Source organism: Saccostrea cucullata, unplaced genomic scaffold, assembly GCF_032062105.1.
Source record: "Saccostrea cucullata isolate Sc308-1 unplaced genomic scaffold, CSIRO_AGI_Scuc_v1 ctg3327, whole genome shotgun sequence".
NCBI classification, from domain to species: domain Eukaryota; kingdom Metazoa; phylum Mollusca; class Bivalvia; order Ostreida; family Ostreidae; genus Saccostrea; species Saccostrea cuccullata.
The window spans coordinates 61,042-77,305 of NW_026925977.1; the positions used below are offsets into that span (position 1 = coordinate 61,042).

The 16,264-nt window shown below is 33.0% G+C and overlaps 1 protein-coding gene across 1 annotated transcript; it reads right to left on the bottom strand.

Moving 5' to 3' along the window:
* Window positions 1-436: 436 nt before the first annotated feature.
* Window positions 437-12,292, bottom strand: LOC134270259 (uncharacterized). The gene is made up of 8 exons (XM_062752459.1): window positions 12,144-12,292; window positions 11,878-11,982; window positions 7,624-7,746; window positions 4,007-4,120; window positions 3,333-3,446; window positions 2,663-2,692; window positions 1,280-1,488; window positions 437-610 (listed from the first exon to the last, which is right to left on the bottom strand). The coding sequence occupies exons 1-8, from the start codon at window positions 12,172-12,174 to the stop codon at window positions 437-439; spliced, it is 900 nt and encodes a 299-aa protein (XP_062608443.1). The 5' UTR covers window positions 12,175-12,292.
* Between the last annotated feature and the right edge of the window lie 3,972 nt (window positions 12,293-16,264).

Genomic DNA, 16,264 nt, shown 5'->3' on the forward strand with positions numbered 1-16,264 from the left:
ATATTAATATTTTTGAAAAAATAAAACATTATTACAAGTTTAAAATATGTATATTAAGAAAAAAACGAAACCTAACATTTCATACAATGGCTTTTTAGTGAAAAGAAAACGAAATATCTTTTAATTACACGAACTATTTGCATGTTATAGAAGAATTACATGAATTTTCCAATTAAAAAAAAAATAAACATAAAACAGATATCATGTACCTCTGATTAATCAAATAATTAATTCAATGGATAATTAAATAACGAGTAAATAAATTTTAGACATAAATGAAATGAACATCTCTGTCATTGGTTTTTCAATTATATATTTATGCTAATGAAATGCCAGCAATGATATATATTATGTTTTATTCCCCCGCTCTTATGCTTTCTTTCTTTGGTCTGTTTCTGTTCATAAGAAAAGATTTAAGCAAAAATAGTAAATAATTTTACCGTTGATGTCCTTCTATGGTAAAAAAATTGAATCGTCCATTGGATGTTACATCCTGCCATGTAGAACTTAGGATTCTTGAGGCTGTGAACCAGTTAATATTTTTAGTGGATCTTCCATCAAAAACTACTTCTTGCGTTTTTGTGTCATCAATTATCACTTGAAACTTTACCTGGAACAGATTTTATCGTTGACATTTAAACACCATGAAGTCAGTATCTGCATTGTGTCTGAATCATGTCAGTTTGGTTCAATAATGTAAAGCTGAATGCAATGTTAAATTCCTATTTAAAGTTCATAAACCCTCTGCTTACTCATATGACTTAATTTTTTCTATAACTTTAATGATTTTCCAGTAGAAATGTATATGCTGAATAAAATACAAACAATTATAGCATGGCTTGGGGAACTAAATTTGACAAAAAAGGCACTTAAACTTGACAAATTTATAAAGGAATAATAAAAATTTGTGTCATCAAGAGTTATCTCACTTATTATAGTATCAATATGCCTTTATCTGCAATTTCTATTTAAGTATAGATAATAGTAACTTTTTTTTCAAAGATCGTAAGCTTAAGTCATGTTTATATTAGTAAAAGAGATACTTTAAACCGCATAGCAGTTAAATTTTCATTTACAATAATCGGAATTTAAATGAGAAAGATATGTATGGATTATTTAGGATAGTTGCAGAAAGGAGAAGTTGACAATTTCTTTATATTTTTGAACTTTATTACTTGCATCAAAACAACCAAAATACGTCTAAAGATATATACGACTACAGTCTTTTTTATCATCCGTCCTTAAAGTTATATTTCTCCATAAAATGAAATATGTTTACCAGATTGACATTAATTTCTTCCCAATCATCAATTAAGCCAGTTCTGTATGGCATAAAGCAACCAGGAATCTGTTTCAGTGCTGTACATTCCAGTGGATAAGACCCGTTGACCTCGTGTCTGATGCCAACTGACTTGTAGACATCGACAGGGTTAATTCCTGTCTGACTTTGGGCCTTAAAAGCCAGTATCCAACTATTGTTTTTCACGTCTAAATGCATCCATGATTCAAGATTTATTATTAAAGATAAACAATTTCAAATTGACTTTGATGCAAATACTAAATTATATAAATTATGAAATTAAATTATGTAATTAAAACAAGAGGCACAGGGGCCACATTGCTCACCCGCGCAACTGGCTAGGTAAAAGCAAAAATCAGTTTAGAATTGAAAAGTTTATAAAACATACAAAATTGGGTTTCGGGGTAGGGGGTGTTATTTGAACATATTATGACACATTATGAGAGTGGTATCTATCACCAACCATAGCAAGAAGAAGATTTTTCCTATGTATCCCTATGTAAAATTGTTATCCCCCTTTAATCCTCCAATCTACCCATGGGGGTCATGATTTGCACAAACATAAATTTACATTTATTTAACATTCACTTCTATATGATTATGACCAATCCTGGGTTTGCTGTTTTTGAAAAAAATAATTCTTCTCATGTACTCCTATGCTAATCTTTTGATAACACAATGTGGCCCCATCCTATCAATGGGTTCATAATTTGAACAAATTTTAATCTGCACTAACAGAGGATGCTTCCACATGAGTTTCATATTTCCTGAACCAGTGGTTCTTGAGAAAAAAAAGATTTCTTAAGATTTTTTTCTACTTAGTATGTATTACTATGTTAAACCTTGATACCCCATTGTGGCCCAACCCTACCCTCGTGGGTCATGGCTTGAACAAATTTAAATCTACACTACATAAGGAAGCTTCCACCTGAGCTTCAATTTTCCCTCCCCAGAGGTTCTTGAGAAGAAGATTTTTAAAGATGTTTCCTATGTATTCCTATGTTAAGCTTTGATACCCCATTGTGGCCCCTCCCTGCCCTCGGGGGTCATGATTTGAACAAACTGGATTCTACGCTATATGAGGATGATTCCACATAAGTTTCAGCTTTCCTTGCACCGTGGTTCTTGAGAAAAAGATTTCAAAAGATGCCATTCATTTTGTACGATTTCGATTGAAGAGGTTGTGGTCCTTTATTTAAACAAACTTGAACTCCCTTAACCCAAAGATTCCCGTGGTTCTTAATAAGAAGATAAAAATGTGAAAAGTTTACGACTACAACGACAACGACAGACAACGGACAAATTTTGATCAGAAAAGCTCAATTGAGCCTTCACCTCAGGTGATCTAAAAAAGAAACTTACATTCAATGCAATTGTCGCATCGTTTTTCATCTACAATAAACAACATATTATGCATTGGAAAAACTAAACTTTAGCATGTAAAGTTCGATAACGAAAGATGTTTTGCGTAAAAAAAAAATATGGAAATACTATTTTCATATTAAAATATCCGCTTTGATTGGTGCAAAAGCGCTTAATACTACAAGGAGTTATTTTTATTATGATAGATATGTTCAGTGATTTGCTTAATGCTTTCACACTAATCAATAAATGATGCATGATGAAAAAGTAAAGGACTTAAAAGGATTGATTAATGATTTTGAAAGCAGTTTGCTGATAGACTGCAAATGCAAAAAAAATTCATAATGAGGACGATAAAAACTTATTAACATGTATCATTAGCTTGATTTGAGCTTCTTTGATTATAAGTTCGGAAATCATGATGTCATGCAAGAGTCTTCAAAGTAACTTAGGTACAAAAATGAAATTATGCAAAAGTTTGCCGTAAATCGTTCAAAAAATTGCTCCGAAAAATAAGTAAGGACAAAAAGTAAAAATAACTGATCAAAGTACGTCACAAGAATGCATTTGAAAAGAAAAGAAACTTAAAATGGAACTTTAATAAACATCATTTTTTAGGTTTATTAAAGTAAGCTTGAGGTATGTTACGATGAAGTTATAATCAATTTACCTTGACAATTGTCCCCGACAAATCCATTGGTACAGTTACACGTGTATCCTCTTATCCTGGATTGGTCCGCCACACAAGTCCCATTCTGACAATCATGGTTGTCACATACATCAACTAAATAAACAAATACTTAAATTGTATCTTAAATATTAACTCATGGTGCTAAAAAAAAGCATGCATACACCTGTATTTCATTAATTGTTTTAAAACATTTTGTGGAATTTTATTGACATTCATTTCGAGTACGTTTCATTCATACATTGCAGTATAAGGTACGTGAATTCGTACGATGTACAAAAATAACAATTTGTATTGAAGCTTTAAAAAAATAATTTTTGTAAATGGAATTATAAAGAAAAACTAGATATTCTTTTCATTCAGAAGTTATCAATGTGTAAACTCATGCCTTTGTAATTGCAACGCTTACATAAAAAGTCGCACTTTTATTCAGTTTGTGAGTAAGAGGTCATGAGTTAACACATCAGTGAATTCTTAAAAAAAATTAATCCATTATAAAATACATGATATTTACACTTCATTTCCGAATCACACTGAATTGAAAAATTAATAGAAATAATGTCAGCAGTTGCGATTAATAATTGACACTAAAACATTTTTTAAGTTTATTTAAGTTAGCTTGAGGTATGTTACAATGAAAGTTTTAATCAATTTACCTTGACAATTGTCTCCGACAAAGCCAGTGGTACAGTTACACGTGTATCCTCTTATCCTGGATTGATCCGCCACACAAGTCCCTCTCTTACAATCATTGCTTTCACATACAGCAACTATGTGAACAAATGTTTAGATTATGTCCGAAATTGTGACATATGGTGCTTAAAGAGCATTATAAAAAAAGAAAGTAGAATAGGTTTTGAACTAAATTGATAAATCGAATGACTACAAAGTTTCTTTTAAGAAATAATATATCATTTTTATGGTCTCTTGCGTATCTCAGATGTAAACCTTTGATCAATGATTCTGGGTTTAAATCCAAGTTTATACGTTGCACATAGGTAAGGCTTGGCTGCGTTCAGCTCAGAATCGGATTAACTTCTGAATCTGGTGTAGGGGTGGGTAAAACCCGGCGGCTTGATGTCTTTTCAATGGACTTTTGGTGGCATATTTTGACATTTTTGACTGCTTCATGTTATGGAAATGTTTTATATTGTGCTATTTGTAGGATTATTTTTCAAGATTTTTTTTTTATGTTCATACTTGGGATAATTTATTCATTTTGTGTGCACAACTCTTACGCGCTGACAGATAAGTCGGACATTAACGGAGTCGGACTATAACAAACTCGGACTACTGTATATTTTTTTATTAATTATCATTTAATTGATCAAGATGTTAAAAAAATATTTTAAGTAATAGAATTAAAAATAAATTATTAATAACTTCTGATTTGATTGACATGTCAGCTACCTGTACGTGCTTCCTGATAATCTGAGATTGCATGTTTTGAAAACAATTACCGGGTCCCGCGTCAAACACTTTCATATACCCGCATAGTATATACGTGGGTTTCAAAACTTCAATATGTTTGAATTTTATTCAAAAAAATAATTGAAAGTAGATTATTAAAACATTGACCTAGCTAATAAAAAAAAATCTTTTCTATCTTCACTGCTGTTTGTTACTTGTAAGTGTTATATCGTCTACGTTAACTGTAGAAAAACGACGGCGTCCACAGAAACCGGCTCTACATTTGCCGTAGTTGGAAGTCCGACGATTTAAATTATTTTTTAAGAAATGGGATGTAAGAAAAATATTCAGAACTAATAAACGGAATGGCATAGTTTTTAAAAGATGTTTTATTTTGTACTATAACTAATCCGCACGATGTTGTACAAAATGTTGTACAGAAATTGATGTCAGAATTAATGCTCGAATTTCCATCAGCGTCTGTATATAAACGTAATTAAAATGTGAAGATAATTTATAGTGATCGATTCAGAAAAGAAATCATTCAAGCAATAAAATTTTGTTACCATACGAAGAATAAAAAATATGGAATATTTTGGAGAACGGAGAGACATCCTTTGTACTGCTACGTATACACATATTCTTGACATCTTGGGTATTGGGGGTCTCCAGGTAAATAACACCACTGTTACTTCGACCACACCCTCTCCTCAGGTAATCGTATGGTAAAAAATTAATAACGAGCATATTAATTATCGACGAGGTATTTGATCTTCCCTGGACTTTGGGTTTTCATCTAAAATGCAGTCGTTACAACCATGGATCCCATCAGCGACCGGTGTACCCTTCTACTATGCCACGGCACGGCACACTTTTAAAATTAAGAATTTTCTAAATTTCCTATTTTCGAAACATAATCAGATCTTGATTCCTATGTTGAAAGTAAAAATAACCTATGGTCCGAGTTTGTTATGGTCCGAGTTTCTTATAGTCCGACTTTGGATAGTCCGTGTTTGTTATAGACCGACATTGTTATAGTCCGACTACGTTTTGGTCCGACCTATCAGTAATTCCTCTTACGTGTCCCGTTTAGATAATATTCTAATAAAAATGAAGCTGCTGAACCACAATGTTACTATTATTTTAAATGATAGTTTATTTGGGATACACAAATGTACTGTGACAAGAATTTAGAGAATTTTTTTTTTATTATTTAACTGCTTCACTGGACCACCAAGTGTCATTTCATATTAAATTGAAATTTCAAATCCAATATATAGTTCTTATTATGTACTTTGTAAATTTTATTAATTGATTATACATTCTTGTCTCCTCAAAAAATAAATTTTATTTGAATCATTTGAGGTTAGATTTATCTTTGTTCTTGTTTTAAAGATGTTGCGTAAGCGAAAAATGGGGTGAAATTATGTAGAGCCATTGATCCAAATACTTCTTATTGATTTGTATTGATACGCAATAAAGTTTCTTGTGAAAAATTGAAATTTTCAGCTTCTTATGACCGATTTCATTTTATGAAAAACTGAGTATTATTTTGTAGTATTGTAATATAAAGATAGACTTGCTTTCAAACTGAAAAGAAATAACATCCGATTAGAAAGAAATCATTATAATTTATCTTCTGTGTGTTATGTTCCTTCGAGTCATAAGATTCAGAATTTGACTGTAATTAATTGCCAAATATTTCCATTTCTAATTTATTTCTCTGTGATACTTGTTTGAAAGTTGGGGGAATTTATTTCTTGATAATTCTGCCGGAATGTAAATTAGGCTGGTCGATAGGTCAGCAGCTAAGGAGGCCTAATACGCATGCAAATCTCGTGCGCATCTGTATCTGTGTCTGACGCTAAAGAGGCCAAATATGCATGAAAATCTCGTGCGGCTGCCTTTGTGTTTGACGTCAGTGTGCGAGGAGCATTGAAATTGGCATAGACATCCTCGTGTAATTAAAATCTATTAGTCTACATTTTTAATGTCTAAGTCTTCAATTTTATTTCACAATGAAATGGAAATATAAGGAATCACTGTCTAGTTTTTAGAGTATGCCAGGGACATCAACAATAGTGGGAAACATGGGATGGCTTCGCCCGTTATGCAAATTATCCCATGTTTCCCACTATTGTTGATGCCCTGGCATACTTTCAAAATTAGACAGTGATTCCTTAAACAATACACAAATTTTCTGAAGATGGCACGAGGCCGAGGGAATGCAGAAAACATCCCGAGAAGTGGGGGTTCTTGAAGCACAACTGCACAAAGAGCTTCTTCGAAGTGTGAAAGAGAATACAAGACAGGACTCTAAAGGATCACACGAGTGGATTAAATGAAAGAACACAATGCTTAGTTTCTTCTTGCACCGTAGGTACAAGATTTTTTGAACAAGGAAATAAACGTCATCCCATTTTCAAAACCATTGCAGTTTCTCGTGTTAACCGTGCTAGAAGGGTCTCATTTTTGTAGAAAATATTATTTACAATCTTTTGTACAATATTTTGAATCTGGACTAGTACTGTTGAGGGGTTATTTATTTGGAAATAGCAGAAAAAAAATTGCTTGGAGACGATCCGACAAGAGAAAGCGTCCATAATTGTATATTAGACTTGAGAAATTCAATAATAAATACACACTTGATACATAACATTAAAGTCAAAAGATGTGGATTTAACATCTGGATTAAATAAGAACATTTTACGTCACTATCCCCGATAGGACAGCGCAGTCCTTTGCCTGTTATGGTTAATGAATTTTAAAACTGTTTATCAATACGCAACGGAAACGCCAACATATTGACCGTAAATATACGTTTATTCGGGATCATTGCATAAATAGTAATAGGTGAATTTACCTTGACAATTGTCCCCGACATAGCCTAGCTTGCAATTACATCTGTAACCTCGATTTCTGGACTGGTCAGCTTCACAAGCCCCATACTGGCAATCATGGCTGTGACATTCATCAACTGTAGGAACTAATTTTTAAAAGCTGTTGTACAAACATCATTAACTAAATGTGCTAGTAGGGTTTAAGTAAGAGACTTTCAAACATGTCAATCGATAAGTTTTCTCAAATCTAGAAAACATACATAAGAACAGACTAGAATATATATATATATATATATATATATATATATATATATGTATATATATATATTTTTATGATATAGACAGGATAGATAACTCCAACAATCAATTATAAGGCTCTAAATATATACCAAGAGTCACTCATTCATTCATGTTCATGAATCATTTGTATTCATAAATCCCAGTTGCGGTCTCTGTCGTTATTTTTTTGAGAGACCTAATCATCGCGATACGACCCTTTCACGTACGGATGTTCGAGATAAAAATAATTAGCAAATGGACGGTTGATCAACAGAATAAACATTAATTTCAGCACCATAAAAATAAAAGCGAGAAATCTATTTCGCGAGTAATGCTTTCCACGAAATTACGCGATAATCAAATCCTCACTTATAATAAAGAATCTACAGTTTATACATGGTTCACTTTGAATTGTGTATGAAACATATGGAGATAAGGAACAATATTCAAGATCAAAAGTCCAAAAACAATACAAAATAGGAGTAGAGCAAACACGTGCACGGACCTCCAAATCATATGAGATGGGTTCAGGTGCATGTTTTTGTATTGATTTAAAGACTTTTGTTTCTGAGTACTGTTCATTATCTCCATATATTTCACTCTACTAAATAAATATTTGGCTCCTATGTCCCCAAAAAAGTTTTTAATTTCAAAAACAAAAAAAACGTGCTTGTTTTCTTTTTGAACTTTTCTGAATAGAAAGATAATTATATACATTTTAACCTGTTAATATTTATAAAGGTTTTAATGCAATTTCAACATGTTTGCATAGTCCAAAGTATGATAAAAAGAAATTTTAGTGCAAAAAAGTGTTTCACCATTTAATGCGAAGACACTTAATCAATAATATTACTTTTTTTTATTTACCTTATAAAAACGGAATATTTAACAAATGACCATTCTTTAATTTTTATGAGAAAAAAATGTTGCATTTCATTTAATTACCTGTTTTTTATAGAATGACTGTACCGTTTCTTGAAAATAACTATGGAGGGTAATCGTGTTAAAAAAATCCAGACTTGTAAGTTTGTAATTGCAATCTTGTAAGTTTGTAAATTTGTAAATGCAATCTCGTAAGTTTGTAAATCCAAACTTGTAATCGTATCAGTTTCATAGTATACATATGTAAGTAGGTAATTCAGACATCCAAGCTTATAGTTCTGAAAATACAACTGTGTTGACTTTAAGTTCAAATTATGAATGTGTGTATCTTTGAAGTTGTATAAACTTTGTTTTCCGGAATTTTATATTTCCGCGCTGTGAATAAAACACAAAGACATATCACAACTCTACAAATGTAAAGTCTACATGTTTGCCGAATTTTGATTGCAAGAGGGGTGTCGGTACCATAATTTCTTTTAAATATACTTGTTTCATTTTAAAAATCATTAAAACTTTTTTTTCCAAACTAAATTATTTCCAACGACTTCATTTCTTATTTCTTATTTTAGTTCTTACTTCTTGTTTATATTTTCCAGCATCCGGGGAGGGGCGATGTGCCATCCCCCAATAATTTTGCCGATATAAAGATGATAAAGAATACTATAGAAAACATAGCTAGTATATGCTTGTGCCCCCTCAATAAAAAAAGTCTGATGACTTCATTTTAATGGGAAGGGGCGTAGTTGATATGTAATGTCCCCCAACTCAAAAGTGTGGCTTTGCCCCCCCCCCCCCCCCAACTGAAGTTGCTTTCTACGGACCTACTTTTTATTATTATTTTTTTGCCTCCCTTCGTATATTTATTTATCTGATATTCTAAATTATGTTTCACTATTCCTAACTTAATACTTTTTTGGGATAAAACTATTAGAAGAATCAAAAGATTTAATAAGAGAGTAGAACTACAGTGCGCAACAGAATTAAACTAAGGAATCCGAATGAAATTAAAACGAAAAGGAGCGCATCGGCCTTTTTTTACATGTTCAGAGTTCTTGCGCGAACAGTCTACGTGTCGTAGACTATGTAGATATATTTCCCTGGAACATGCATTTTGTTTTATTATAATTTTAAAAACCATATGATTTTATTATCGTGTGTTTTCTCTCCTTTTCAGACCAGTTGGGGGCAATTTCATGGGGGTTGGGGGTTGGAACAAAACAAAATTTCTTGACCCCCCAAAGGCATTACTGTTCAGGGGATATAACAATGAATTAGCCTTGATTTACTTTTCTTATGAATGTACAGACAATTGGGCTCAATTGGAAATTACTTTCATTTACTTGAATTGGAATAGAATACACTGGCTCCCCATCCCCTGTCCGGCCCGGGACCATGAAACTTAGATAAGCTCACTTTTTGATTCAGTCTCTCTATTACTAATTCCTGTAGTAAACCAAGTTTGGGACGTGGCACGAACAAGATCCCTCGCTGCTGTATAGCCCTAAGTGCCGAGCATAGGACAAAATTTGCAGCTCTCCACCGGCAAATGGTGGCGTCTCTATATGAGTAAAAATTCTCGTGAGGGACGTTAAACAACAATCGATCCTTTGGTGAAAGATAGACTGTGATCAACAGTGAGCTCGTCTAAGTTTAATTAATGGCCCTGGTGCATGATGTTTCAAATATGATAAATATAGCCCTCATTCCTGATTGCATGCTTATATTGTAAATAAATATCAGGTATATTTCAGTTTATATTGATATAACATTATTTTAAATTAGGACTGAGAATTTTTTTTTCACTTCAACAAGTCTAAGGACCGAAAGGGGGCAAAATGTTGGGTTCTCCACTTTTTGTGTGGAAAATAATCATGAGCAGATGTTTTGATATGCATCTATTGTAGTATTGGCTGCATTCCCCATTCAAAACACACTTTTTCTTGCATATTCACCAAACTCTGGCTTATTCTTGCGTTGGAAAAAAAAGTTTTTAAAAAGATATAATGAAAGATTCCAAACATCGCTTTTACAGAGAAAGTTTATATGTACCACTTTATTTAATCAATATTTGTTTGTAATTTCTTTTTGGGGGACTCCCCCATTCCCCCGAGGAATATTTACACGTAACTGCATCTACTGAATGTTTTTTTAAATATGATATTATTGCAATTATAATTAAGATCTCAACCGGGACACTGATCTTAGTTGCCTAGTGGTTGGGCGTCAGCCTCGTAAGTCATGGCTGGAAAGTTCTTTTAAGTATCAACTAAACCCTCTCCCCCATATCTCCCAAATAAAAAGAAGTCATCAGACTTTTTAAATTAAGGGGGCACAAGCATATAATTTTTAAATTTTCTATAGTATTTTATACATATGTATATCGGGAAAATCCCCCCCGACCCTATGGCCATGCAGGGAAAAAATAAAACTGGAAAATTTAAACAGGAAGTTAGAACTAAAATAAGGAATAAAAAATGAAGTTATAATTTACATGTATTTGGAAAAAAAGAAGTTATCATAAAAATAAAAAAAAACATCAAAAAAGGAATTGCGGCACTGATGGCCCTCTATAGTTTCTCGTATTCAAAATTCGACAAACATGTAGACTTTACATTTGTAGAGTTGTAAGTTGTCTTTGTGTTTTATTCACAGCGCGGAAATAAATATTCCGGAAAACAAAGTTTACAATTTCAAAGATACACACATTCATAATTTGAACTTAAAGTTAACACAGTTGTGTTTTCAGAACTACATGCTTGGATGTCTGAATTACCTACATACATTTGTATACTACGAAACTGATACGATTACAAGTTTGGATTTACAAACTTACGAGATTGCATTTACAAATTTACAAACTTACAAGATTGCATTTATAAATTTACAAGTCTGGATTTTTGAACACGATTACCCTCCATAGATAACATCCAGCAGACATAGAGCAAATCTCAAGAGTTTTAAACGAACACTAATTGAAGGCAGAACAAAGAGAATTCGTAATATCTAACATGTTTTATATAGAGTCTATTGTTTTATTAATGCATCTTTTTCCAAACTCCAATTTTCATTTTAATTTCCTGGTATACTTTATTGTCATATACTTATTAGATTCTTACCTTTAAGATGTATGAGCAAAAGCGTAACAAAAGCTATCACGGCAACTGTCAGAAATACTCCAAGTAGTAAAGAAATAATCGTTAGTTTCTGCTTTTGTTCTCCACCTACATCAGTAAAAGAATATATTTAAATTTGGAAGCAAATACATGAACATATACAAAATTAGCTTAAATAGCCTAAGTATTTGACAAGCACAATCCATGTCAATCTGGATGCTTTTTCAACACTGTAACACTGATATTTTACAGTCGTAAAGCTCTCATACCTCTCTTACTATTCTTCTTTACTGAAGACATTGTCTTGATGTAAGATAAACTTTGTCTTGCTTTCCTCTTCCTATAAATATGCCCTGTTACCTTTTCATATACTACATAAAGAACTAATCATAAACCAATGCTATACGCTTTTACAGAATATTTTCAGTGTTTTTCTTTACTACAAAAATTTACATCTGGTTCATCATCCTATACGCAGATATAGGTTGCATACGCCCCAGTTACGAAAGAAGGTTCAATAACAAAAGAAATCTTAAATAACCAATTAAAAATGTCTCTTTTTAAGCTATTTGAATAGTTTTCATAATAGTTTTCATATCATTGAACACAAGTAAATGAGGGAACATGCATGAGAACTTTCTTCTGCAATTCGAAATTCCAGTTGACTTTGGGTATTTTCATCTTGTGATCTTATATAAGTAACCATGAGTTTTTGTTGTGTATTATATTGACATTCCTATTCACCTTGGTCGTGAGAATTAAATGTGTATAAATTGTATACACTGTTTATTCCTCAAATATATTGTTGTTTACTAGACAGTGTAACTATTGCAATTTATTTTTCAAAAAACTCAGATCTTTTCCCCAACTTCTGGCTTTTATACATAAATTGCGTAATTTTAAAATTGACAATTCTATGTGCTGGCAATAAATGAGGATTGGTTACAATGATTTTTAAAAATGTTTGACGGAATTGGCTGCTCAGTAAGACAACTTTATAGACTTTTCTGCTTTGTACAAAAAAAATAATAAAATAAAAAATCAAGACATTTTCATTAAAGACTTTTGATGTTGCAATGTGTCCATCTGATTTGTCCCAATGAAAAAAAAACTCTCAATTCTATATAGTAAAAAATATATAAATATAACATTTTAGAAAATTTGATTTTTTTAAAATTCCGTTCCCGCTATTTTTTTTTAATGTTAAATGAAATGTACGTTTGAAAGATTCTTATTGTATATCCATGTAGTCGATCGGAAAATAGCTCTTCAGAGTTAATTTTTTTGTTGATGTATCCGACTTTAAATAAATATCATCTTATCTTATCGTATCCTATATCAACCGTAATCAGTAGACAAGAAAATTGCACACAATAAAACGCCTTATAATTCTTTTATCTACTTGATAATACCGGTATATAGGACCTAGATATTCCACCGAAGGTACATGTAATTGTAAATATAGGCTATTTAGGACCTAAATATTCCACTGAAGGTTATTAATAATTGGATATTGCCAATATAGGCTATTTTTCAGTAGACAAGAAAATTGCACACAATAAAACGCCTTATAATTCTTTTATCTACTTGATAATACCGGTATATAGGACCTAGATATTCCATCGAAGGTAATTGTAAATAAAGGCTATTTAGGACCTAAATATTCCACTGAAGGTTATTAATAATTGGATATTGCCAATATAGGCTATCTTTAAAATTTTCTTCTCCTGACGACGCATAGGAAACTAAGATGAAATCTATCCAATCGCTTTAAGTATTTACATATACAACAGCTTGGTATTTTTCTTAATCGGCTAGAGAATTCGAATCAAATGGTTTCAATGATGTATTTGGAAATAATGAAGAGTATTTAAGCTCAAAAGTCCATTAAACAGGACAAAATTGGAGCAAAGCAAACAAGGATCTCCAAAAAAATTAGAGGTGGGAGCAAGTGACATGGAAATTTGACCCCCCCCCCCAAAAAAAAAATAATAAAAATAAATATCCATATCAACATCAGATTAAATCCTTTTTTTATTTCTCTTAATGGAATGTCATTTTCTCATTCAGAATAAGTAACAAAAAAACATATAACAGTTTGATAATATACAGCGGAATAAACTTTTAAAAATATGTGCATCATTTTTACTGCATTATTTGGGACAGTTTTTGGCCTAGATCCAGAGCCAGCATCTAATCGTCTGCCTGGTTAATATTCTGAAGAGGTCTTTTTTTCTCTTTCTAGCAGTGTTTCTGTTTCACCATCTTTTACAATGCAACATGTGTATGTTTCACTGTTGTCCGTTATTCTTCCCTTCTTTCTCTATAATGGCTGCCGATGTTTTAGAACCACCTGGCAAGAAGATAATATGTGCTGTAGGATTCTCTTTTCCATAAAGGGACACTCTGGTGTTTCTATGAGATCCCATCAATGGAGATTGGCTGGTGTTGGTAGCAGATCGTACATTGAGCGTAGTAGTAATTTTAATTAGATCTGCGGGCATTTCCAGATGTCCGCCCAGGATAGTGTCTGTTGGTCTATTTCCTTTCTTTTCCAAGCCCCTGGACTCCCATCACCACTGCCTTAGCTTGTCGGTTTTCTTCCTCTCTGGCTTGGATATCTTTCTGCACCATGCTATGTTTCTTTTTTTTCTTTCTGTTGTGTCCGTTTTTTCCAAAAGCTGCTTTTGGATGTCCGTAGACCCTGCCTTTCCACTGCCACCCTTCCTACAATGTCTCTGTGTCTAAGTCTGCTCTCCGCCTCCTTTATTGTCTTTGAAGATGACCATTTCCGCCCTCTCCGTACTTCTTAACCAGATAATCAGACCTTATCATCTCTTTAGCCCTTTCAAGTCATGAAAATCCTTGTTTTGCTGGCCTTAAACACTTCTGCTATTGATGCCATATGAAGTTGTACTTTGGATGATTTGCATTTACAAGCCGATTTAAAGCAAGGCTTGTTCGCACACCAAACCAGATGTGTATTGATGATTTTCTCCAATTTCTCCACTGTTGATGTTGATATCTCGTAGAGAATCAATGACCAAACTAAGATGTCATGTTGGTAAATCCATGCCTTGAATTTCCCTTGTAATCCTGCTTTGTGTATGTTCCTTATCCTTTCTCTTGCTCGTTGTTTTAGTTTGTGAAAATGTTGGCTTTATGTTCTTGTTTTTAAGCGTTTTACTCCAAGTGTTTCATCGAACCATTTGCCTAAACACTTTATATAGGGTTCACGATGATTAGATGGAATATCCCCCCCCCCCCCCCTCGGATTGTTAGCTTGGAATTCACTATTACTTTCCTTTTCTTTTCAAACGATTAAGGTTAATTCATGTGCATGATGCTTTTTCTTCTAAAGCCTTTAGTATATGTTTTTATTGTAGAATCATCACGAACCCCTTTGTTTGGCGATTGTCTGATATTGCTTGATGTCGTTGGATCTCTGATTTCTCTCTCTGGCCTTGATGATCATATTCATATCCATTGCAAATAGGATCACTGAGAATGTACAACTTGTCACAATTCCCTATTCAATACATCCAGAGAACCCAGGTACTCCTCCTTTCTGTATTGTCCATGTCCAAGAAGCTGCATGTGGATACATTAGACTGATATATACACATACTGATTCTTGGACATGTAAGCTGTCAACCCTCTCGTTAAGACTGAGAAGAAGATTTTCCCGTCTACGTCAATATATTAATGAAATTGTCCAGAACTGATTTATCTCCTCAAAATTCTCCTCCTTTGGCAAAAAGCACCCCCCAGCAGGACTGATTCTTCCCTTGCCTCCATACCACTCTTGATCGGTTTCCATAAGTATTGAAGACTCTTTGGACATATAGACTTTTAGGAGATACGGTTAGGGCCTGCTTTTGATGATGTTCTACCTTTCTTTACAATGTCCTGCACTTCTTTCAATGATGGTTCCTTTTCATTCATTGGCTCCTCTCGTTCTGATACCCCTTCTATTCGATCACATGATACTAAGAGTTTCCACTGCTCCTTGTCACCATGTGTTTCTTCCAAAAAGTTTTCAACCTCCTTCTCAGAGCTCTTCAGTGCACCTGACTTTGCACCTTTAAGGGTTGCTTTTGTAAATCTGTATGGCTCTGCTATAAACTTTGCCCTCTTCTTTCCTCTCTCTTGTCTGGCTTTACTTATTCTCTGTGCTCTCTGAAGATTGTTCCTCATCTCTCTCAGATTTGCTCTTAGCTCGCTGAGCCGTATTTTCTGATTTTAATTTGCTTTCAACTTGCTGGTCAAAAGATAATTCAAAATCAAAACAACTTGCATTTATATTTTCATCCTGCACGTTAAAGGATTTTTCATTTTTTGTTCATTTAGAACTCATTGTTTTAATGAACAACTAAGTCCCTTATGAACT

What these genes read in the sequence shown, in the direction of transcription:
- LOC134270259 (XM_062752459.1), bottom strand. Translation starts at nt 12,174, where the DNA reads ATGTCTTCAGTAAAGAAGAATAGTAAGAGAG. An exon ending in TGTCGGAGACAATTGTCAAG is followed by an intron (nt 3,447 to 4,006) that starts GTAAATTGATTA and finishes TTGTTTATTTAG; the next exon opens with TTGATGTATGTGACAACCAT. An exon ending in ATGCGACAATTGCATTGAAT is followed by an intron (nt 1,489 to 2,662) that starts GTAAGTTTCTTT and finishes GGATGCATTTAG; the next exon opens with ACGTGAAAAACAATAGTTGG.